Raw genomic sequence first — 26,485 nt, 5'->3', positions numbered from 1 at the left:
CTTTCAATACAGAAGAGTTAATAAATTTCACATTTTCTTGCCCTTTGGTTTCCTTTAAATATTCAAGGACTTTGTCTCTGCTTACTTACTGTGTTTACTTTCCCAGTAGAAAGTGATCTTAAAATTTGAAAGGAAAAATGTACAGATATGAGAGAGTTCTGACCTAGTGTAATTCTAGTACAGACAGCCATCCACACAACACAAATACATCTGTCTCTGTGTATGTACAGGCATTTGCGTCTACTCTGAGTAACAGATAATTTACCTTCTACCTGAAAAGAGGAACAAATCTGAGGACCCCTGGTTGTGTGGCTAATATTTAGTACTCAATTGTCAATACAACAATATTTTAAAATAATTACTAGCTTAATTTTTGGCTTAATTTATGCATCATTGCAGATACTGTTACCTAAAGGAGTGTGTGGAGCTCAGACAACTGATTGAGCTACGTAAGAACTTGGAAATATCCACACTGGTTCACAATTTTCCTACTTCCTCAGGTCACCCAGGAAAGCTGCTCTTTATTTCTAACTGAATACAATCCTACTCCTGCAAAATCAATCTTCTTGCTCAAACACTGTCACCTCCCAAAATTAGAAACAGATGAAGGAACACCAAAATGTATTCAGATTTCCGTGCATCAGATGGCTCCTGAAATTCTATTAGTCAGTGTTCGTGTATGGCCCTTTATTTGCTTATGTCACAAGGTATAAACCTCTATATTCTCAGCAGCACTAATTACCTAACATGTAAGTGATCTTGTTGGTTAAGTTCATTTATTTACCTTCTTCCAGTCACAATATTCTTGCTCTTATTCTTGATATCCTTAAAATATGAAGCCCACAAAAACACATTTGGGGCTTAAAATAGGAGAGAACTTTTATGTCTGATTGAATTGTTTGCAGAGTGTTTCAATTGCATAATCAAATGCAATTATGGCCGGCTACATAAATTTTTCTGGTTTACAGGCCTGTGCCAATATTGCAACACCAAAAACATTCTATGATATTTTAAGTAGGAGGTTTTCAAACAATATGTAGGTGAAACAGGTTATAACAATTTTTTCCAATACAGCAAAGAGATTGGCCTTGTATATTTCTCAGCTATTCAAAGGTGAATTATTCACAAAGGGAAGGATTTGGATAGCTTAGAAAAATAAATATATTTCCTGGAATCAATTAAAATACCCTAGACTATCTCTGTTTTCTGTGATTCATTTCAAATAAAGACCTGATCCTTGATGAGTAAATATTTAACAGGGCTCACATTTCAAAGAGAAAGACAACACATTTCACTGACACTGTAAGACTGCATCTTTTTGTGCAGAGAAAACCAACATAAACAGGGAGTAAAAAAAATCAGATTATTTTTATTACCATTTCTCATAGCTGAAGTGAAGTTATTAGGCTTGTGTGATAGACTGGCATTTTAGAAAACAAGGAGAAACACCTAAGGAAGTTAAAACTGCTGGAGGCTGATGGGAGTTTTCTCCTGGCCAATAACTGGCCATTTCTGAGAACTGACAGTAGTTTTGACCATTGAAAAGTGAGATCAACCTGTGAACACCACCTTAAGACCTAAACCTGGGAATTTCTTTGTCTCTGTTTTCTGGCTGTGAAAGGTAACAGAGCTTTAGCTGCCTCCCGTTCCCTGTCCAGGCCATGCGGCCCGGGCAGGGGCTGGGCTGGGCCCAGCGGCTCCCAGCCGGGAGATGGGGCCTGCGGGGCTTGCCCCGGGCTCTGGCCAGGCCAGGCTGGTCCCTGGCTGGGCTGCAGGTTTTGCTGTTCACCAGAGGTTGCTGAGTAAGGAGAGGGAAAGCCATTGACCTGCAGCAGGCTGAGACAGTGGTAACACTCTCCAGAGCAGCCATGAAGAATCTTCCATCACAGACAGCTCCAGCCGCTGCTCTGGCAGAGATCACAGGACCATCCACGATGCCTGGGCAAGATTTTAGCTCTTTCATTACCCAGATGAGACTTGCAGATTAATCCTTTTTTTCCAGAGAGATAGAAGAAGAGAGAGTGATCAACAGGTAAAGAGACAACATAAACTATCAAAGACAGTGAAGAAAAGAATTAAGCTTCAGATGGGGAGAGAAAAAAGGAGATGCTTTAATAAACCAAAATATTCTTTTGCTAAAATATAGAGACAGACAGAAATGTTCTGAAAAACTCCTTTAATTCATGACAGAGTATTTTGGGGGGAATAGAGTATTTCAAAGTGTGGATTTAAGCAAATGGTGAAGTAGTTGAGATCTAATGTGATGCTGGAGCAGAAATGGAGAAGTGATAGTTGTTGAAAATTTGTGGCCCTTAAGAGGCAAAGAGAAAACTTCTGTTTCCAGAGATGCTCACAAAAACAGATGAAGAGAACTTTTGCCTTTGAATAACTCATCCTGAAAATGACACCCCTAGACTCATGACCCATAACACACCTCAGAGTGATGTGAAATGGGAGGAGAGAACTGATGGCAGAGTTTTCTGGGCGCCTGGCATCAGGGAAATAGAAAACCATAGGAAAATGGTTTTCTTGTGAAAAACTCCATAGATTAGCAGAAGAGAACTTATTTTTCTCTACAAAGACTGATGAAGAGACTGTAACAGAGTTGGGACCGTTTTAACCACCAAGGTATTTTTTATCTCTATGTTGTCATGTGAACGAGAAAATGGTTGGGTAGTGGGGAAAAAGGATTTCTGGAAGTTTTATTCTGGTTTCTTATTCTGGTAGTTTTGTTAATAAACTTTCTTTGTTCCTTTTAAGTTTTAAGCCTGTTTTGCTCTTGTTCTAATCCATATCTCACAGCAAGAAATAAGTAAGTTTTCTAGTGATTTTTTAGCTACTGCTTTAAAACCACAACAGCTTGGGAGAAAATAAACGACCTTTCAAAGCAAAAGACTACCTTTGCCTATTGCCTGATCATGAAAACTACGAAAAACTCTAAAAGCTCCAAATATTTATCATTTGCATGTCAATACAAAGTAAATTCAGACTTGGAAAATAACTTAAATATTAGTCTGAATTCTGCAATATTTAGAAAAAATGTCACAGGAAATTTCCTGGGGAGAACCAGGTTATTATTGCAACAGAAGAAAGCAGAATTCAAACTGTTTCTGCAGTGTTCATTATAAAATTAAAAATAATGGGTTTGGCTCTCTTTGAGGGTACAAGGAGAATAGTATAAGGTATTTAAGAGACAATCACTGAGTCTGTATGTAATAGAGTACAGTAAAAAATAAAGTCCAGTAAGTATAAAATCCTATCTTAAATCCAACATACAAGTTGCAGCTGGGACTTCTCTCTATATATACTTCCATTCATTTTATGTGTTTAGATCATAAATTCCTCAGGGTATACAGCATGTACCTCTTTGGACACATGCTGCATACAGAGGAGCCACTATCTCATATCAAGCCCCATCTGTTATTGTGCTTTTTATTCCAAAACAGGGCTTGAATTGGTAATTAAAAATAACATTGATCAGCATTCTTATTTCTGCTAGAGTGAGATACTATGAAACTGGGGCCCTCACACTTCTGCAGTATACACAGGAATCGGTGACAATTTTGCTTCAGTGATCGAGATGAGCTGTCCTTCAGGGACGTGTGTAGAGATGTATGTGCACGTCCAAAATCTATTTCATAACTGATTATGCCAAATCAAATCAAATCACTATCTTTCCTTCTGTTCTAAAAAAAAAGCAACCCTTCTCCTGCCTCCTCTTTTTACTGGGAAAAGGGCCAGGCCTGCTGGATGCACAGTGGTCTGCGGGAATGTGCCATTTCAAATCCCAGCTGAAAGGGGCACAGCCAGGTTGGCACATCAGTGCAAGGACAGGTGGTGCTGGGGAGTCGGGGAATGGAAGGATAGAGGCAGAGTATGTGCACCAATCAGAGAGCTTTAGCTTGACACTGAAACAGCAGATGAAGCTGTGGCCTTGGACTAAGCCTCCATTTCCATTTTTACACCTTTAATGGTGAGACAAACACCTTCCAGCACACATTGCCATTCATTTATTCAACCTCACCCAACCCCCATATATTTATGGGCTCTTCAACCATAGAAGGACTACAGAGCTCATCTAATGTGACCTCCTGGAAAACTTTTCATTTAACTTTCAAGAGAAGTCAGAGGAAAGACAAAGACCCCTTTATTTCATATTCTTAATGAAAGAGAGACCACACACTGTGTGGTAGATTGTTCTAAGAGCTAAATGATAAAAGGAGAGAGGAAAGGCTTCTTTGCTTCTGGTTTGAACTCACTTGGCTTCAACTTTCAAATACACACTTCTGAGGTACTGAAAATCCTTTATCAAAGCTGTGTTTTCCAAAGAGATAATTATAGAGCTCATACTCATTAATATTATCCTCCTTAAACACAGCTGGGTTACTTCTTTGATCTATGACTTTGGTGCATATTTTCCATGCTTTTGGACACAATAAATTCAAAACTCAGGAAGATCTATGTCCCAGTTATAAGATCTATCATTAGACAGAAAACATTTTGAATCCATGCATGCTCAGAATGATCTCACATTCAGCAGTCTTCCTTATCCATATGAGGTACATTTACATTTTAGCAAATAAGAACGATATGATTGAGGAAATTAACATTACATACTAAGATTAATAAAAGTAAAATTAAAAAATAAGAACAGCACTTTATGTGTTCTTTTAATAATTATTATGTCAATATTATTGCGTGAGCAGTTTTTCCATCTTCTGTAGAAAAGCTCATCACCTAACAATACTCTTAATTCAACAGAAATGATGAATAAAATGCAGATGATGTAAAAACTGGCCCAGAAATTCAAACTATTAATCCCTTTAATAAAGACAATCACTTTTATGTTTATGCTTAATTTATGTTGTTGCATAAATTACTTGCACATTATTTTAAAATTTGCTACATATAAGTAATATTTTCAGTTCAAGACTCTTCTATATTGCTTCCCCTCGATTTCTTCAATTCACCTTTTCTTTCTCTTTCTGTGTGCAAAACACTGCTTTATTATTTAACCACTATTCAATAACTTAATCCAGTTTTGTTCCCTATTCACCCAATTTGGTAGGAAAGCACAAGCCAAGCTTTTGGCAACCCAGAGCAGGAAGGTCACGGGGCAAATGTAGCAGCATATTTTATAGGTCAAGGACATATTCAGTATTTCAGAACATTCCATTCAAGATTCAGCAAAAACTCCCATGAGTAATACACAGAGGTCTTTCTTTGGCAAGAACAAAGGAAACCACATAACTGTATTTATTCTCATTCTTTTTATCTTCCACAGAGAGTCTGTCAGCACACCAGTAGGAAATGAATGTAGATTTTCATTTGGTTGGGTTGTCACTATTACTGAGTTGAACCACAGTTCAGAGAATACTCCAGCAACATGTCAGTTTAACCACCTGCAGCTGGAATTAAGAATATTAGACTGTCTTATACAAGCAGTAGATAAATTTCAGGTTTCAACAGCACCAACATTTTTGAGCTTCTTTCTGCTATTTTCTCTCATTTTCAATATCCTTTATAGAAAGTTATTTTGGGAACACTTCAAACATAAATGAGTGGCTAACATTTGTAACCTTTGAACAAAGCATAGTCTCTGCAAGTCAGAAAGATGACCTTTAATTTGATATATTTAAGGAAGAGAGAAACTGCTTTGTCTTAATGCAAAACAATTAGAAAAAATAGTATATAAATACTGCTATATTGCTCCAAAGTGGAAATCACTGAAAAGGAAAATGATAGACAGAGCTTCACATAAACTGCTTCAGTTCCAGGAAAGGTCAAGCCAGAGACTAGACTAGACCAGACCTTCTCCTTTAGAACTTAAATGAAAGTACATCAATTCCTTAATATACAGCAATTCCCTATAAACTAAGCAAATTACTACGTATCTAATTCCCTTTGTGGCATGATTGCTATCAAGGTTTTCACCTGTGTGTGTGTTTTTAAGCAACAGCTATGAATATGCAAGAAGGAGGTATTTTGCTACATAATTATCTAGAGTAAAAAGTATGAATTAGTTATCCAGAAGAATGGTATCTCTTACTTGAACCTCTGAAGAGAAACTCTGTTGTCTTTGTCAGGAAATTAAGAAGAAAATACTTGCTCAGATACTTAAATAATTATTAAAAAAGAGAACAAGAAGAACTCTGTAGAAACACAGCTTGCTATAAGCATGGTTAGGAAATGCATTGCACCATTCCCTTTTCATTTCACCATTCCACCTAATTACAGCTCTTTTTCCCACACTGACTTTCTCCATTTTCATACTGCAATGTTTCTCTACTCAACTTACTTTTGTAATAAAATATTAAAATGGGGAGACAAAATGGGAAAATAGTCTCAGTTTTTCCTCTGTGAAAGGAAAAAATAGGAACAAAAAAGGAGCAATTGGAAATAAAGAACTACAAAGTATTCAGATTTTTAAAATTTAAAATATCTTTAAGCTCCACTGTATTTTAAGGATTACTGGAAAGATTCCAAATATTCTGAAGAAGGGCTATGTGTAGCCATAATGATCAAGATGAAATTGAAACCATTGGTAGGGATTGTGTATGACAATTTAAGCTATGAATTGCTTAAATTTAAGAGATGAATTGCCTCTCAGCATCTAATTGCTCTTTGTTCTTTTTTTTTAATTAAAAATTTAGAATCTCCGTGTCTCTCTTGCTGCCTTAGAAAATAGAAATTCCTTCTACTTCCAGAGGAATCTAGAATTAATCTGCCTCTAAATTATTTTTCTGCTTACAAGAATAAGAAGATTAGTCAGACAATACATATATAGATATTTTATACATTAGAGGTAGATTTACCTTGTGACCTTCAGAGAAAGTCATTCCATCAATGGCCCTTTTCCAAGTAATCTCTGGGACAGGTTCTCCTTCTGCTTCACAGATGAGCGTTGCTTTCCCATTCTCAAATGTGGTTTCATTTTTGAGTTGTATTATTTGAGGCTGCACTGTTAAAAATACAAATTGCATTACTGATCCTGCACAAAGAATGTCATATCAAAATCTATCTTTAAAACCACTTTTTAAATTTTTTTTAATTTTTTTTTTTTTGGGTTAACTAAATTTTAATGTTACTATCTATAAAAGCAATTAACTTTTTGGACCTCAAGTTGCACAGCAACCATTCCTGTATGCCCCGAGCTGGACATCCTTCTCCCTTTCTTGGGTACAGTAGTATGGGTCCAAGCTGATCTGGCTTGGTGGCTGTGTTTGTGTGCTTTTTTTCCCCTTAGGAACTAGCTACCCAGGAGCCTGTGGAGTCTCCCTCCCTGGAGATAACCAAAACTCAGACAGACTTGTCTCGAGATGTCTACTCCATCTGACTGTGGACTAGATGGTCTCCAGAGGTGTTTTCCTATTTCAGGCATTCTTTGATTTTATAATAACACGTTTGTCTTCAAACACATATTCAGGAAAAAAAATATGAATTATTACCATTCTTTGATTTTGATCTTTAGCAATGTTTCACTGGCCTACATAAATTAGAGACTTTAACAAAATCCCCCAGCAATAAACACATTTCACAGGTATTAACACTATGGAGAACTGAAGAGTCCTGTGATACAAAGGTACTCATCCTTACTTACCAAGTAAACTGGTGGTAAGATACATTTAAAAAAATCCAGGTATTGTTTGCATTCTTCAAATCATTCAACTTTATAGCCTCAATTACATAGTGCTACGTCTTTCAATCTACACTATACCTTATCAGGTTATTTATACATACAATATAATTTCTGTTTGCATGTGAATACTTCTACATTGAGGATTTATCTGTACAATATCACACAAGAACTCTGTATTAGTACTGTGCATAGAATATTACTCTCTTCCATGACATTCAAGTATCTTCATTAAAATTTTTTTGGTCCTATATATTACCTCATATATAATGATTATTAAGTTTCTCTGAACCCATTCCTGTTAGTCATTGAAAAAGACACTCATCCCCCTGGAAAACCCAACATGTAATCCTTAAATAAGAATATGATTCAATATGTTTGCACCCAAAAGCAGTGAATGAAATTTACATGAGTGAATCAAAATTGGGCAGCTCTTAAGATTGACTACATCAACTTTAAGTACATTTGTTGAAAAAAATGTATTTTCTAAACAGCTTTTCTGAGCTTGGCTTTTGAGGAAGCACTACTATAGTGCACTCCTTATGAAACAAAACAAAGAAATGTAATCTGTTTCCTAATGGGGTTACTGAAGCGTGTGCCATGCAGAAGAGCAATATTGGCTTATGTTCATGCACCAAAATGGGAAAGATAATCTTTAAGGCTGGAATGGACACCAGGAGGGCTTCTTGACCAACCCCCTCATGAACACAGCATCAACAGACCCTGTTCAGGTCAGATTGCTCAGGGATTTGTCGAGCACTATCTTGAAAAATGTCAAGAACAGAGACTAGACAACCTTTCAGCAGCCTCTTGCACTGCCTGGCTGTGCTGGTGAGGTTTCTTTTCCTTATGTCCAGTCTCATGCTTCATTTATGACTCATTTATAAGTGTTGTCTCACAGATGCTACATTCAGCATCACGAAGAAGAACAGTAAAAACAGGTTCAAACTTGCTATCTGTAGGCATATAACCTACCTTTTATCCACTCCCTCCACACAATTCTCAGTCTCACTTCTCATTCCTTTCCTCCATATTCATTCTGTTGCTTCTCTACTGTCTGTTCACCCTCGACTATTATGAGTAAACTATTGTGTGTTTACTGCATAGAGATGAGAAACAAGCAGCATTTTACCTAAGGGAGCACTGAACTAATATCCTGCTTCATTAATATATAATCTATGGTGATTGAGATCATGTAAAGAAAGAAAATAGCCTGAATGATCAGGAATTCTTGAAAAGTCAACTGGATCCAGATTTATTGGATGTGGTAGAAGGTAGCAAGCAAATCATTATATCAACATATCACTTTGACCAAGAAAATACAAAATTCTTGTGTGATACAAAAAGGGATATCAGTGGAAGGATCTAAAAATCCCAACCAGAATTAGAGATAAAAGATAATTATGTTAAACTTCAAAAAAACTTCAGTTATTACTCTTACTTTCAGGATCATTCAAATGCCTATGAAATATTTCACCTTGGCACTCAAGCACTCTATTTCTATTGCCATATCACCTGGCTACAAAATAATCTGTTCTATCTTTTCATTCCTTTGATTTATCATCATCCCTGGGAAAAAGGAAAGAGCTAGAGCAGACATAAAGCTTTTTTTTTTTTTTTTTTTTTTTTGTCAGAGGGATCATACATAGTATTTCATGCCAAAAATTCTCAAAATTTACAATTATTTCCATCAAAATGAGTTTCCCATCTGGACAACATGACAAACAATGCAATTTGCTCAAGATGATGCATGTTCCAAAACACAAAAATAATTCTTAACCTTAGACTTATTCCGAATTCCTTTAAGACCTTCTTCAAATGGATCACTACAAGACAAAAAGTTTTAGCTTGACATTTTAGACAAGAGTATCTGACATTTAAAGGAATAAGCACTGATTAATCATCAAATACATCTAGCTGACAGTTATTACTTGGAAGAAAAGAGCTCATATGGGGAATATTATTTAATTAATTCATTTTTGTAGGTCACAACTCATAACTTACTATTGACTAGAAATTTTTACATTGTTTGAATACTTTTCAATGACATTTTGGACATTGAAAAATATTAAAATACATTTGTGTACATGTAAATAAAACTATTTGAAAATGCCAAGACTAGTATTGACAGAAATACTAAAACAGTCATTTCCCCCACCCTCCCACCCCCAATTTTTTAACTGTTCTTTCTAAATTGATAAGGTCATTCTCAAACTAAATTGATATTTGCTTTTTTGTATTCTACAAAAATATGAAGCAAAAAAATAGAGAGCCTCAGAATGCAAATTTAGAAAACCTTCAGGGTTTTGCTGCTTTCTTCAGTCAAAAATATTGAAATATAGATGTTGTGATATAGTTGAAACAATTGTAAGCTAAATGACCTGGCTCAAATGAAAGAATGCTTGACTATAGAAAGGAGCTAAACTTCATTAAAATTATTTAAGGTAAGGAGCTATTATTACTAGACATGCACTGTTAAATATAAACAGAGTGATGCCAAATAAAGAAGCAACATTTATTTATGTTTGTTTTCTGAGCCAAGAAGGCTGGTTTTAAGTTTTCTACTATTTCCTCAGTAAACAAGTTTCTCTCAGATTCCTTCCTTGGACTGTTTTGGATTTGTCTCATTGCTGTATACATACAGCCTCCCCATAAAGCTTATGATGAACACAGATAGCAGTCTGAGTACAACCAGTTTCTTGGAAAAGGTACACAATGAATTCAGAGTTTTACTCATACCTTAACAAGGAGTTTCATCAGATGTGGGAAGCAACACATATAAGCTTGAGATAATCCTGCTTATGTTTCATCAAAAGAATTATTTTTAATAGCTTGATATTGATACAAGCCTGGTTCTACTGGTGAGAGGCCTAATGTGTGTCTGTATGGCTGCCTGATTAATCTCTTGATTAATGTATCCCAGGAGGAATCATACCTTCCTGCTGTCCTCCTGCACAGACACATTTGAATCAGGTGGCAAAACTGCAACCCCGTCCTCATGGAAACTCCTGGTACAATTTGAACTTAAGAAACATGCTAGAGCCCAACATGGAAATATCTAAGAAGGAGATTTCAGAAATTTGATTCTTTATATGGTAAGGATTCACACATATACCAAAATGAAACGCTAACCTGACTTAGCGCACCATGAACTGACTCTCTTTTTGGATGGTATTATTGAAATATGTCAAAATACTATTACTACTTCACACTCAGAGGGGTGTAAGACTTGCCTTCTTGGAAAACTGCCATCACTGTCTTTACAGATTGAATATTTTTTATTTTAAAAAGTAGAAGTATTCCAAAAAGGTGAAGAAGTAATAAGGAAAAAAAAGGAATGCAGAAAACATGTGAACTTTTAACATTCCATCTGTGAGTTGTGCTTTGTGAAGCTGCAGTTGGTGACCTTTATAATATCTGGGAGGAGCAGGTACACATAGCTGCATAGACAGATCCATGGGAGTCTCCTTCTAGAGGTATCAGTGAACTTAAATGGAAAGTTTCCACATATGTATAGAATAACATCTCATGACAAACAAAATGAACCACAAAAGGCATATTAAAACACATATAAATCTGCTTACTATGCCCCAAAAAAATTTATTAAGGTATGCTTCAGGAACTGTAAAAAGGGAAACTGAAAATAAGGGAAAAATTTAAACAATGCCTCACCCCAATCTCAGAGGCACAATACAGTCTTTTTGGTTCCAAGATGAATGGATTTTGAAGGACTAAATTAACATAAAATTTTTATTTTTAGCATTTGGAATAAACTCAAGAGAGATAAGATAGGAGAGGAGAGTTCCATAATATTTCTTCCTATCTGGCTGAAGACAAAAAATATATTAATAATAGCATATAGTTTCTCAATAAAAATTGCATTGAACACATTGAAAAAACTTTTCCAATATTCAGATTATAATTAAAAAGGCATCAAGAAAAAAAATAGTATGTATTTAAACTATTTTTATTATATTTTTTGTATTATTATTTGTATTATTTATATTATATTTTTTGTATTAAGTACAAAGTGTCTTTTGTAATACTTTTTGAGATATCCCCTCATTTGATTTTCATGAAGTCATTTGTCAGGACCCACTGAAATGCCAATGAAATACTTTCATAATAAAATATTAATCATACTGCCCGCTCACTGATTATGTAGGGAAAACACTTATATAATGGAGAACTTCAAACTAAATTATGCTAGAACTTCCTCTCATGGTTTTTTTGTCAATTCTGATTAAAGAAATAATATTTTTTCTTTCTATGAAAATAAATTATGAAACATATAGATGTAGCTCTCTGTGGCCTAAGTACAGAAAGTAGAATACTTGTTGAAAAGCTCAGCTCTAAGCATCATCAAATTGTATAACCACACATTTGAGTGATAAAGAAGTAGAAATTAGCAACTAGAGTAAAAAAATGAAAATCTTAGGAATATAAACACTATTTATATCAAGCATGAATATATCTTTAATTAAAGCTAACTTTTTTAATTTAGTCTAATTATATTTTTAATTCTAATATAAATGAAGACTACTGCCATCACCTTGGAGAAGGAATGATGAAGAAATGAATGTTTACTTTGGAGAAAGTAAGAAGATGTAGGAAGCTTCTACATGAAGGAATGAAGAAATGAAGGAATTTATTGACTTTTCTCAAATCAACAGGCAGTTGATTTAAGAACATAAGTTAAATATTTTTGGAAATTTTTTTGGGTCGTCCATAGATGTAAAAATGTTCTATTTCTTAAGTGAAAACAATAATTTAGATGTATCTAAACACACATATTTATAAACATGGCTAGATACTACTTAAAAAAAAAATAAATAAAAATAGAGTGGAACATTGTAAGTGGAAGAGATAGCTACCAAATAGAGATAAATACAAAAAACACACTTTTAAAGAATTCATGGATGAACACCTATGGTTTCAAGCTGTTCAGCAGTAGACATAAATGAATTTGAATTAAAAACCTTAGCACAAGTTCTAATTATTAATCAAGATGAGATCTTTTAGATAGTAATTGCTAATGACACAGAAAAGAGATATGGCAGATAAGAGGGTGACAGACAGATAATCAAATCATATCAAGAAAGACTGAGACAGATTTTTTCTCTCTTCAGAACAAAGTACTAATACAGATGAACTGGGGAGGGCAGGGTATGTGCCTATAGGTTTCCACACATGTATCAGAACTGCAGAACTGTCAGAGTAAGGATTTTATATTAGAATTAAATAGGGTTTTTAGCATTGATACTGAAAAAAGCCCCAAAGTTAAACTAAAGAATCCAGTTCATGCATGGAAACTAAATATGTAGCTATTGCATGGCACTCAGATGGGCATGTCTATCCAAAAGTCCTACATTCTAGAAAGTTTAAGTGCTGAATTCTATAATGTTACTATTACTTTTATTGCATTATGGTTATATTACTGTTATTACGAAAATCAACACTGCCAGAGCCATGTTGTAGAAACAGTATTCGTTGCCCTAAGGAGTTTGCATTGTAAATTAAAATTAAAGATTGCAGACATATGAGACAAATAAGCTAATGAAGTGGGAGAGAAAAATGCAATTTAATAGGTCAATTTAACATAAACTAGTTGTTTGTGTACTATTTAGCTATAATAAACAGCCATCTGCCTTGCCATTTTCAGACTGCTTTTTTTGACACATTTAATGGAAAAAGATAAGTAGTTGTTGGCTTTATATATGACTGGGGGTTTAATCTGTGTGAAAGAGATAAAAGTAAAGTTTATTGTAGGAGAAGTTAAAACCCCTCTCCACTACAAATTAGCTATGACCACTTAGGACAGGGATGTGGGAGATGCTCTAGAGAGTTCTGTGGAAACTTAAACAGAAATTATTTTCCATATGAGAAAGGATGTAAGAAATTCAGGAGTTTAAGATGTCATGAAAACATTAAGGATGTGTAGATTCATAAGGTATTTAACCAGCTATTTTTATATATTTTATTATATCCATAAAAACATTAGGATTTAGATTTCCGTGGAGTCTCCAGAAAAGTAGTTGCTAAAAGATGAAAAAATATATACAGGAAATCTGCACTCTTAGTCTGGTGTCTTCTTTTCCCTATCCCTTTCATTAAAAAATTTCCTTGCTGTAGGCAAAAACCAAGCAAATTTCAGGCACACCTAAAATTGAGTAACACAAACTTGAATAACACACACAGTTATTTCAGACTGAAACTTCCCTAAATTAATATCAAAATTTGACAGTAATTTCTATTCCTTCAATTTATTTTTTTTTTTAAAGTTTGGAAATACAGTTTAACGAAATATTTCTGTTTTAAAAACCAAGATGCTATACTTCTTGAGGCTGGGATAAAATTTAAGATTTTATTTCATCTTCTTTCCTTTGAAAAGAAATTGAGAATAACTCTCAAGTACCTAAGAGCAACAGCCCAATGGTTAGGCAATCCACCTGAAGTACAGAGCTGGAGACAACACTTCATGAGAGTTTCTCAAAGAGGAGACGGTGGGATGCATGAGAACACAACCATGTTCACCTGACACCATGACTTCAGCCTCAGGCTTCCAGACCCCAAATGCCAGCATTATATAATCCAACATCTGCCCTATTCAGTGTAAATTATCAGATTACTCTCTCTTGTTAGAACACTTTAACTTTTATAAATTATTATTACCTTTAGTTGGGAATTAATGCTAAACATTAATTTTTATTTTTTTTTTTAACTGGGAAGGTAATTTCCTCTGTCCTAAGTATGGCATTTAACTGTTCAAATAGAAATTATTTTCTGTATAATACAAGATATATTTAATGTAAAAAAACTCGAGACATTCATTTTTGTAGGTTTTTCATAAGTAAGTTACAGCCTTTTTTCTTGCGCAGTGATTCTGAGGGAAGTTTTCTACATTCACACAAATATCTACTCTCACTTGGTTATATTTTAACAAAACCTCAAATAAATTATCAGTTCTATGTAAAGGAGGGAATCATTAACACAGTTGGAGTGGTTGATGTGCATAGAAAGTTTTGAGTTTATTACTTTTATCCTTTGAAATTCAGGGCACACAATATTTTTGTAACTATGTCTGCAATTGTGCACTTAAAAAATAGAAGTTAAGAAAGAAAAATTAGGAAAAAAAACCCGAAGAAAATCTCTGCATGGAATTGCATTACTAAAACCCCTCACTTCTTAGAAGTCAAAATAGCCTGTTTTTCCCCCTTTTAGAATTTCCCCCTCTCTCCTCTTGGTTTTCTTGCAAGCAGTCAACTTCTAAATGAAAACCAGACAGAATTAACTATTTAACACTCCTTTGTACTGCATGTGAGTAGCAGAAAAGCAAATGCTGAAGATAAGCTTTCCAAAATGAAGTTCAGATGTAAAGGTTTAAGTAGCCAGCAGGGAGAAAAGAAGATGTAAAATCTTACAGAAAGCATTTTGCTACATCAGCAGGCACCTTACAGAAATACTATTTCACTGAAAATTGTGAACACCTATTTCCTTACTGTTTACATTTTAAAAGGAAAGATAGACCATATTATGCAGCACTTACCAAAAACTTGAAGGAATGTCTGTTTTTTGTCATTTCCTGCTTTGTTTTTAGCATTACAGATATAAGGACCTGCATCAATATTTTTTATATCTCTTATTGTTAGTTGTGTATTGCTTCCTCTCAGGACATATTTTTCATTTTCCTCAATAAGTTTACCATTCCTAAAAAAAAAAAAAAAGGTATAGATATAGATATAGATATAGATATATAAATCAGCCATTTAATTCCAGTAACAATGTGCTATGGAAGCATCAATACACAGAAAATAATATTTGAGGGAAGAGACTGCTGTTATACCAGCCTCAAAAACCACAATTTAATTGTCAGGTTAAAATATATATATGCATTAGAAATACCTTTGGAAGTACCTTTATTCTTCAATGTTCAGTACTGACCAAATGTTGGAAAAATGGTTGTGAATAGTATTCTAACATATGGCTTACACTTTAGGAAGGGCATAAGAAAATTGGTGATATATTGTATGTGAGAAACTATTAAAACTAATAAAAGCATATTTTTTCAAGTGTAACTGCTGCAGTTCACAGTAGTAACAATGTAGCAACTTCTATAAAAAAAAATAAATTGCATTCACATAGAACCTGTTGGCACATCAAGAACTCACTCAAATTATTTCCTCTCAGTTGTTGTTGGCTAGCCACAACTTTGCAAGCAGGAATATCTCCAGATGTTAGAATGAGCTGCGACCAGATGGTACAGAAATAATAAAATCTTAAAGCAATTCTGTGGGCTGATTGAGGCTTTACTGGTCCAGTTGAGCACCTTGGCCTACACACAGCTGCTTTTCCAAGAGGGCATTACTCAAACATTCTAATCTATTCAATATATTTAGTTTAGGATATTTAAATTTTTTCAAGATTTTTAACAACAATGATTTCCAATGATTCCAATAAATCATTGTTATATATATATATGTTATAATGTTATGATAATAATAATATAATATGATTATATTATCATACAATGATAAATACATATATTTCATATTTTCCTATATCATATTTTCTCTAAAAGTCAGGATACTGCTTATTTCTTAATCATAACTGTTAGTAGGAGTCCCCTGATAGCTATATAGTTTGCACTTCAGTAACACTTTTTTGTAAATAATTCGAATGCAGTTAGTTGCCAACTCAAGACATTGTTATGATACTTGCTCATTTCCTTTCCAAAGAAAATCACAGAAATTGTTTTACAGAACAGGAAAGGCCTAATTTTCACAGAAAACCAGACCAAACCAAAACCAGGACAAACAGAAAGAGCCACCCAAACCTATTACACAACGAAGAAATAACAACAAAGAAACAGTAACAAAATATTCCAAACAACCAAAACCCCCCCAGTGATTTCTTTAAGGATTCAAAAGTCTAAATTCAAGGTCAGAATCACAATAATTGATATCCATAGCAGTTTCTCAGTAGAAATGACATAATGAGCACTTCCCTGGACCCTCTAGTGAACAGACAGATTCATTTTGATACTGATGTTGGATAAGAGGAAAACATGAATAATATACTTAAAGAGGATTTATTTTTTAAGATAATTCTAAGTCCTGTCAGCAAAGACCAGGAAATTGATCCAGATAAACTTTAGCAGTGTAAATTATCTCCACAGCTATAAACACTGTTTTCAGTTGGACTATTCACATGAGTAAAGATTTTCAGTTCATGACCTGTAGTTACATTAGGATCTCTTTCTTCAGTCCCGGCTAATTTAATTCCATTGGTGTGTTGCCTCTCTGAAGGTTATGCTTTACATTAATGTATGATTAGCTACAATAGAGATAACAGTTCAGTGGAGAATTAATTAAATTCTCTTAGTCCACAAAATATCAACAAAATATATACATATATGAAATAGAACAGCAACTGAACTTTGATGACCTTCCTTCTTGACAAGGTATTTCAAAGTGACTAATTTTTGTAAGTGCACTAAAGGATTTTTTGAGAAAAATTGACACATTAGTTCAGGTGCATCCATTTTAAATTGATCAAATCAAAATATCACCAGCACCTGGAAATAAAATAAATAGTTCAAGCTTCACTACATTAGCTACTGTCTTAGAGAGCTAAAAGCTTGAGACTTTTGTTTTGTCCAGCGTCTTGATTACAGTCAACACACAGAGATGAGAGTCCCTTCAGTAGTATTGTCACCTGATTTTAAAAATGCAGATATTTTTCATGGCCTCTCTGAAGTTGATCTTTTAAAATTAATTCATTGAAAACCAAAAAGGAAACAAAGGTAGTAAAAATCAAGATAATTTACTTTTAAATTGAGTAAAATAGCAGTGGACTGTAAGACTACCTTTGAAAAGATCCACATTCTGCCTGCCTTGATAAAGAAACTTCATTAGACTGAATGAGCAAATAACTGGTGTGAGAGCCCATTTTAAAAAGCAACAAAGACAGAAGAACGCAAAAATGTCTATAACACAAGTCCTCAGTCTTCATGAACAGTCATGGATATACTTTTTACACTATGAGGTGAAAATCTTGCAGCAGAATGGAGTAAAAAAATCTTTTCCACTCTTTTTATCAGTATCTTTCCACAGCTCTCCAGGATACTGAATATACTTCAGAATGTTTCGTAATGAGACATCAGGAAATGCTGTGATTATTTTCTGTTAGAATATCTAACACCATCTCTCTGAGGCCATTAGCTATACATAGCTATTCAGAGAATTCAGAAAACAGGCTTCCATTAAGTCACTTTATTAGACCTGCCCATTTTACAAATGGTTATCCTGAGACAAATTAAATAAAATGACTGAACACACACAGATAAAATGTGAGGTTGGGTTTAAAACTGAACACAATTCCCTTAACTTGCTGTGACTAATAATTATAATCCTTCCAAAATAACAATTAAAACTTTATCAAATTCAAGACATAATTTCCTTTGTTTATTAGAATAGAAACACAATAAAACTGAGGTTAATATCAACTTTCTTTTAACATCAAAAACTATACACATGAAAAAACAGGACAAAATAGAGAACAATTTGACATTAATTCTGATAAACTTATTCAATTAGCTTCTCAGTGGAGGACAAGCATATTAATATTAGATAAATTAGTTTAGATAAACTTCCCTAAAACTTAAGGACAATACTCTCCAGATTTTTCTCAAAATCAAGAAAAATTATATTTATCTGGTTTTCCTAGGCTCAGTCTAACTCCTAAACTATTGTAGAAATGCATGGTCATTATCTTGACATACCTTTTAGATAAGAACAAGGACAGGAGATCAGCTGATTATGAATAATTTTAATTGACTAAATGAGTCAAAATGGATCTGAAAATTTCAGAAATTTGATGCAGAAATTTAGGACTGGAGTACCATTTAAAATCGTTTGCTTCCTCTGAAAAAAGAAGGAATTTTCTCCCCCCATCCTTTTTTCCCTGCTTGCATATCAATAATAACATCCTGCCCCAAGGATAAATGTACTTTTTTGTTGTATAATTTTATAAAATCTCAGTATCAGCAAATAAAAAAAACCCAAGAATATTTTCTACTGACAAAACACCCTAATCAGATGAAATTAAAAGATAATCAAAGGGGGAAAAGAAAACAATCAGAAGGGAAGGGAGACACATTAGCCAGTATTCCTCATTATGAGATAGTTCCTGAAAGAGAAACAGAACAGATGTTTGAACATGTATGATTCAATATCCAGTCCACAAGCCTGAAAAGCTTCTGGAAAATCTTTACAAAAGATATTTGCAGAAAGGTTTAAAAATTTAGCTCCTCAGGGGCTGTCAAACCAAAGGGAAATCCTTGAGTGGGCTCTCATTAATGGGCACAGAGATAAGTGTCTCTCCAAGACACTTGGCCTGGGTATGTACCATGCTATTTATAAATCATCAGAAAAATCCCACAACGGGTAATGGAGATACACGCAAATGGTGGAAATTTTTGTAATCTTCCTTAATGTATATCATGTTGTCATACACAAAAATGTATGTTGTTGTCATACACCAAAGCCATTTAGGATAGCAGATTTCAGGCAACTCTTATGAATTTTGGTCAGATAGGAGAGTCATGTAAAAAACTGCTTCAAAGACATCAAATAAAAAGAATATTATTTGAATTTAATATCAGTTCTTTGATTTAGGCCATACATATTTTGTGTTTCTTTTTCCTCCTCTTTATTAAATTTTGAATTATAAGCCACATTAAGGAATTAACCTTGAATTCTATTTATTTGCACCTCCTGCGTTTCAAATTGCATGAGAGAAAAATTCAACTTCACAGCTGACCTATGGCACAATAAATTAAGGTATCAGTCAAAGGAAGAGAAATCTAACTTTGTTCAAATGTTCCAGAGAAGGTGAAGAATTGATGGAAATTGCTTCTATGCCCATTTTGAAAATGGGATGACCTTTTAATCCACTTGAACTAATATAAGTAGATGCAAATTATTCAGACCTAAAATAAAAATGTTCACTGGCATGAGGTATTGAGGTACTTTATATCCCAGGACTGATGCATATCTTTGTTGAAATTGAAAGAACACAGAGTAAATAGATATTTAAATTTTTACAAATGTTATATGGTAAGTGTTCCCAAATGACATAGCTATACAATGCTCATGTCATTGCTATAATGAAAAAAACACACATGAGATTTAAAAGCAATTCCATTTTCAAAGTGTTTTATACTTATAAAATTACATTAAGTTACACTGAAACTTATTCAATGAAACATTCCTGGGTCATACAAGCATCTAAATTTGTACCTCTTTCTGATTCTCATTGAAATAGAGAGTTAAGGTTAGAATCTATTTTTACAAATGTGGAAAGTGTTAGGGGTTTTTTTTATCAGTACTGCTGACCTGTACTGGACACTTATTTATTGGATAAATGCATATCTGTGCATTTATATGCAAAAGTTGTTCTTTGGTTGCTCTTGTACTGCTTTTGAGATATGGACTTAATTCTTCTCCACTCATACATGAAGAAATCATGACAATATGGTATTTTTGTTACTTTTTACATTTACCTAACTTGCTGGCAACCTGAGTGTAATTGAATTTGTGTGAGTTCATTCACACATTTATGCTTAATCCAGACATAGCAGTTAGAATAGAAATGGACAGAAAATTCTCTTAAAATGGAGAAAGAAATTAAGGTTGCACAGCTTAATGGACTGTGATAGAAAATTGGGACACATTAAAACAATATGTTCTGATGTGGAGACCTTGACTGAACTCACCTGTACCAACTGATCTCAGGTGGAGGTGATCCAGTGGCTCTGCAGAACAAAGTTACTGCCTCTCCTCGATCTGCAGTGGCATTGAAGGATTTCTGTAGCAGAATGATTGCAGGGGGAACTGAAAAATAAAACATTATGTCCAGTGAATGAAAAATAAAATATTTCAGGTGTTTGGAAAAATTTAAAATGCAAGATCCTTTGCTAATTTGCAGGATTACAATTTAGCTGTTAAATTACAATTATAATTGTGCAATTAGGGATCAGGTTACAATGTAAATCATTGTTTGTAGTATTTCTTTACTTTTCTTAAATACAAGACTTTTAATAGTATCGGGATATTTATAACTTTTTTTTTAATAGAATAAATTATTGAAAGTCTTTTTCATCAGTTCTTCAATTTTCTTACAGAACATTCTAAGATGACTGAAGTTACAGCTAACATGTATAAGACAATACACACATGAAACATAAAACTATGTACTCATGTTAGACAGTGTTTTTAAAAGAGGGGTCAGTATGCAGGAGTCTTTATTATACATACTTAATTCCTTTTACTGAGCTCCAGCATACTTCCTGGGCAGGAATATTACTAGCTTCCAAAGGGTAAATGTGATAAAACCCAATGTATGCAATCTACCTGTATTTCCAAAAATTTAATTTTGTTCTAATAATGACAAATGTTTTCTGTTCTTGATGGGATGAAGTTGTTCTAAAAAAATAACATTTATAATATTGATAATAATAAAATAATAACATTTTATAACAGTTCACAAAGAACCTCTATCCAACAGAAAAAATAGCATTAATATTTGAGAAAGAAAAACTCACATTTAACATATCTGTTTAGATATCTATTTCCATTAATTAACAAGCAAATATGAAGTGTTCAAGGCCAGATTGGATGGAGATCTGAGCATCTGGGTCTAGCAGGTGTCCCTACCCATGGCAGGGGTTTGAAACTAGATGGTCTTTAAGGTCCCTCCAATCCAAACTATTCTATGAAATATACAAATAAAAACCAGTCCAAGCAGACTGGATAGAAAATGATATATGGAGAAGAAGGAATGCCACTGAGAGTGAGAGGAAAGGGAAAAGTTTAGAGGTCAGCTAGCAAGAACATCCTGTGCTGTGACCGTTGTGAGAGCAACTCAATTATCCTCTTTATCTTTACCCTTCACTAATGAAAAGATGAAATGGACAACCCCAGTGAACTTGCTTTTAGTGTTCCATTGCACTCCCCCAGATTTTTCTCACCCACTCTTGAAAACCAACTGTTGTAGCTTTCTACCAAATATTTTGGAAACCTTTTCACTTGTGAATCTTAAATATATCAAATTAACATAAAATCATGTACCAGAATTATCATTGATCAGTAATTGTGTGTTGCTGTGTACTTTTCACACCTTTTAATGGTGTGTGTTATAGTGTTTCACAGATCACTTCTTTCCTATTTGAAGTTGTATGGGCCATTAGTCAGCATACAAAACCCTTTTGCTATGCAACATGAATTTGTCCATCTCCAATAAAGAAAACCCCACAATGATACTTAGAAAGCTTTTAATGCATTTTAGTTATTTTGTGGTGCATTCTAATATCTAGACCTCAAAACATAGTCTGGAACATGAGGAGGTAATTCTTTGCTAGAAGTAGCAGGTTCAGCGTATTACTTAAGCGCTTCAATCTTCCGAGACATACTGCAATGACAATGAAATTAAGTATTATTTTCTCTTTTCAAAAGCAAAATTTTATTTTGCTCATTTATCAGGGGATAAATCTGTTTTTCTTTTTATGCTCCTAAGTACATAGGTTGGATCTAAAGTGTAAAGCTACAAGAGGAAAAGAGAAATGAAGTTATGCTTGTAAGTCTCTCACATTTCATACTTAAAGCAGATGGCAAAACTCAACCCCATATAACTGTGTAAACAGTTCTCTCCCACTAATTTCAGTGAGATCAGCATGACTAATTTATGGCACTACTCAGAAAGTAAAAAAAAAAACCAAGTAGTACATTAGGAAAAAATAACTGAAAAAAAAAATAAAAAATAAAAAGAGTAGGGAAAAATAGAGACAAAAGAACAAATAAACAAAATTTTTGTTTACAGGACTTTAATTCTTTCATTCTCTTCTATGTCAACCATTTGTAACCACAGAAAATCCTGACATTCAGACCTCACTGTAAATATAATAAGAAAATAAATGCTACAGAAATTTTAGTGTTGTAAGTAGAATAGAAACATAAACATTAGATTTCTAGGAGATATTCTAGTTGTCAACTTCTCACCCATTATAGCCTTCCAAGGATTTCCATACATTAGAAATTACCCTATCAGACTTTGTTCCAAGATTTAATTATTTTTGAGTAAATCTGCAAACTGTTCATATGCAAATTTTAATTTTTTAAAAAAAACCCTACTAAGATTAACATGGTGTGCCATCTTTCATAAAGTACCCCTAAGTTGTTTTATTACAGTTTATCCTGCTTTGGATACCTCACATACTTCCATCCTGGTTTAGTTGAAACCAGGTAAACTTTTTCATTGGACTCAGTGATCCTCGTGGGTCACCTTATTCTGTGATTCTTATTATAGAAATATAGTTAGCAAAGATCTTGCACATTCCTGTAGATTCTACAGTGATTATTACAAAATAAGTAAATAAACAATAAAGATCTAAATTTGAATAACTTTTACATAGAAATACTTTCATGATAATATTTTCCTTTTTTTTTGCAAGCTTAGATTATCCTCCAAAGTAAGTAATATTTCTCTTTTGGAACAGGAGATGCAGTGGAAATATAGCCATGTAGTTTTTGGCGGACTATGGACTGATCCTTCTTTTCTTTCTTTTTTTTTGTTTGTTTTTTTTTTGTTTGTTTTTGTTTGTTTTGTTTTTTGTTTGTTTTCTTTTTTGAATCCAGTTCATTCATAGGCTTTACTTTTCACAAAAAAAAAACAAAAAAAAAAAACAAACAAAAAAAACCTAAAATTTTTCTGGTTTTTTTGAATTTTAGTATTACTGTAAAAGCTACTTTGGATCAAGTTTTATCCATTCAACTTTATGCAGGCAAACCTATTTATTACTACAAATGATGCAGAAAATATTTCTTAATTGATGTCAGTCTACATGACCAACCATGTTATAATCACTTTTTTGGCAGCTCCTTCTCCTTCCAAGGCTTAAGTTTAGAGATGAGCATTAACATTCTTGCCTAGAGTCTTAATAAATGTACAAAGGACAAGATTTGTTTTCATAATTCAGCAATAAATGATATGAAGTCAGACTATGGTTTGCAACCCAATGTTTTAATTTAAATACAGACTCTCAGCTCAACTGCATATAAATACCAATAGAAGTGGAAGATAATCAGGAGGTGAATTCATATCCCTACACATAAATAGCAGCAGAAGAAAATGTCATCCGGCATTTTAAATGCTACCAGATGCACTGTTGGAATTGTACATAACCAGGAGTCATGGCAATGCAGTGCCAGAATATACCACCTACAACAATCTAGAGAATTTTGCCTCAGATGTTGCTGTTTGACAGCATGGACTAGGAAATACCTGTGCCAGAATCTGCACTTCCTGATGAAACTAGCTGTGAATTCACCTAACATAATGACTTATGTAAACTGGAGTTTGCTGAGAAGGACCAGTCAAGGGCAAAGAATTTAAGGATCCAAACCTAAGACACACTGGAAGAATTGCACTGAAAAGCTGACAATAAACAGACTGCAGAGATAAAAAATGCCCTTTATGAACAGTCTCCTTTCCAAGCAATATATGAAGAGGTGGTTATCTTTCAACAGGTCAATGCTGAGTTTAAGAGAGGTTGAGTTAAATGCTCCATCTTGTCTCAAATCATTGACTTTCCTTTATAGAGGTTTATTATAAACTAATAAAATTTTTCATGCAAATTTTCAGGCAACTCGTTACATACTTTATTCTTCACAAAAATAAAATTTGAAAAAAATCTGTAACTAAGACTGTTAATAAAATGAATCTCTGATTTTTGGGACAGCCCATAAAGTCACACTTCATACAGTGAAGGTAAATTATAAAGAATATAAAAATCAAATTTAAAAAATGATAAAAAATTATAAAAAAAAAAATCAGCTTTTTTTTAAGAGTAAATGACAAAAACACCGAAAACCAGACTGAACTACTATAATCTGAAATTCAAGTATTGAAATAGTTACTGTTCTATAAATGATGAATAATAATGATCCATGCTTTACATATTTATATTTACTGATACTATGAAATGTGATGAATTCTATTTACACAGTATAGTAGATTTTTTTTCAGCATTAAGCAATTACATTTACAGTAAACCAGTCCTAAACAGATATGACAATTATATTAACCAATTGAATAAAGGGTTTTTCAGAAGTTGATATATGATAAAATAGGCCATAATAATCAATAAAGAAAGAAGTAAATTCACCAATTTTACTCCTTACCATTCACAATAACAATTATGTCCCGAAAGTCAATTTCTCCTCTTGCTTCCACTCTTCCTTCACATCTATATACTCCTTCATCACTTTTATTGATGTTAAGAATTTGGAGATTATTGTTTGCTAATACTGCAAATCGATCTAGAAAAGAAAATAAGAGATCAAATGTCACAAATCAAGTAAATCAAGACAACATGAGGAACACTAACTTAAATGAATAATAAATACTTTCTCTGTACAGTCTGAATGGTCATTGGCAAAACATTTGTACATTTAAAAGGAAAATGTTGGCTGACAGATTTGGGGTTTCTTTATTCCAAAACACATTGAATTTCCTAGAATTCTATGTGGATTTTCCATCCATAATTTCCTACTTACTCCAAGGAGTAATAAACTGCAAGTTAAATTACAATTTAGTAAAAAAGGAGTGGAATACTCTTGAGCATTTACACAGAATGCAAAAAAAAATAAATGGGAAAAAAAATACTCAAAAATTAAATTGAGCAAGTTATAATATAGTAAGCAACAAAAGGCTGTTTCCCTTTCTATCTAGACTATCTTCTTTGGGCCTATTCTACAGCCCAATGTTTAATGATTTCAGCTTGCTTGCCCTTCTTCCCTCCTCCTGTTTCTTTCTTCATTTTCTTGGTCAATGATATATTTCACTGCCCTCTAACACTTCACAGAAACGGGTAGAAAGACATAACCCGAAAAAAGAAAGCACTCTATCTTCTGCAAAGGGCAGCATAAACAGAAATTCAACAGACATTTTGAGGAGCTGAAGTACACTGTAAAATCAGGCTATGAAAGCCATGCACACATTTTCCTCCACATGCAGCAGCAAAATTATAATCTGCAGGAGTAAACTGGACCTGAATTTAATTTTTTCTCTCCCTTCTCTCTGAACTAGTGTACTAGGTTTATGTGTTGATGTGTTTGCCTCAAGAAGGAGCATGTTGGATCAGATATCCCCTTTGTAATCCACAGAAGATCCCATGCTGCAGCAAATTCATCCTGAGCAATTACAACTCAGAGAAAGGATCCACACTGGAACTGTTACAGACTGACCACAGACCGCAGGCCCCATTCCCCAATATCCCTGCACTCCATGGGGTGGGTGAGGTAGAGGAGTCAACAATTATAAAGTTGTGTCTGGGAAAGAGGAGAGGGGAGATATTTAATTCTGTCTTTGTATTTCACCATTTAATACGTTGGATATAAATTAAATTAATTTTCCCCTCCGTCAAATCCATTTTGCTAACGCTGGTGTGCATTCTCCCTGTCTTAATCTCAACACACATTTCATCTCATTTTCTCCCATGATCTTGTTGTATTTAATTTTTTTGGCAAGATTTTGGTACTGAGGGGATAAAGAAGTGGTTTATTTGAGAAGCTTCTAGAAGTTTCAGCCGTGTCCTAGAGAGCCATTGCCAGCAGGCTCTAAGAAGGACATGCCACTGGCAACGCCATCAGCAACAGTGCTAGCACCTCTGGGATAAGAGATTTAAGAAATGGAAAAGTTACTGTCCAACAGTGATTGCAGTCAGGGGAGGAGTGAGAAGACGTGAGCAGAACCATCCTGCAGACACCCAGGTCAGTGAAGAAGGAAGAAGAG

The 26,485-nt window shown here is 33.9% G+C and overlaps 1 protein-coding gene across 1 annotated transcript in view; it reads right to left on the bottom strand.

Moving 5' to 3' along the window:
• The window catches only part of NCAM2 (neural cell adhesion molecule 2), a 281,301-nt gene that overhangs the window by 99,868 nt on the left and 154,948 nt on the right, over nt 1–26,485 (bottom strand). Inside the window, exons 5-8 of the mRNA XM_086883383.1 lie at nt 24,874–25,011; nt 20,412–20,529; nt 15,183–15,343; nt 6,816–6,961 (exon numbers count right to left, since the gene is read on the bottom strand). Of these exons, the coding sequence (XP_086739509.1) occupies nt 6,816–6,961; nt 15,183–15,343; nt 20,412–20,529; nt 24,874–25,011 (563 nt within the window). The remainder of the gene's footprint in view (nt 1–6,815; nt 6,962–15,182; nt 15,344–20,411; nt 20,530–24,873; nt 25,012–26,485) is intronic.

Source organism: Cyanistes caeruleus, chromosome 3, assembly GCF_971803275.1.
Source record: "Cyanistes caeruleus chromosome 3, bCyaCae1.hap1.1, whole genome shotgun sequence".
NCBI classification, from domain to species: domain Eukaryota; kingdom Metazoa; phylum Chordata; class Aves; order Passeriformes; family Paridae; genus Cyanistes; species Cyanistes caeruleus.
The sequence above is the reverse complement of the archived record's forward strand: the minus strand, read 5'-3'. Positions and strand labels throughout refer to the sequence as shown.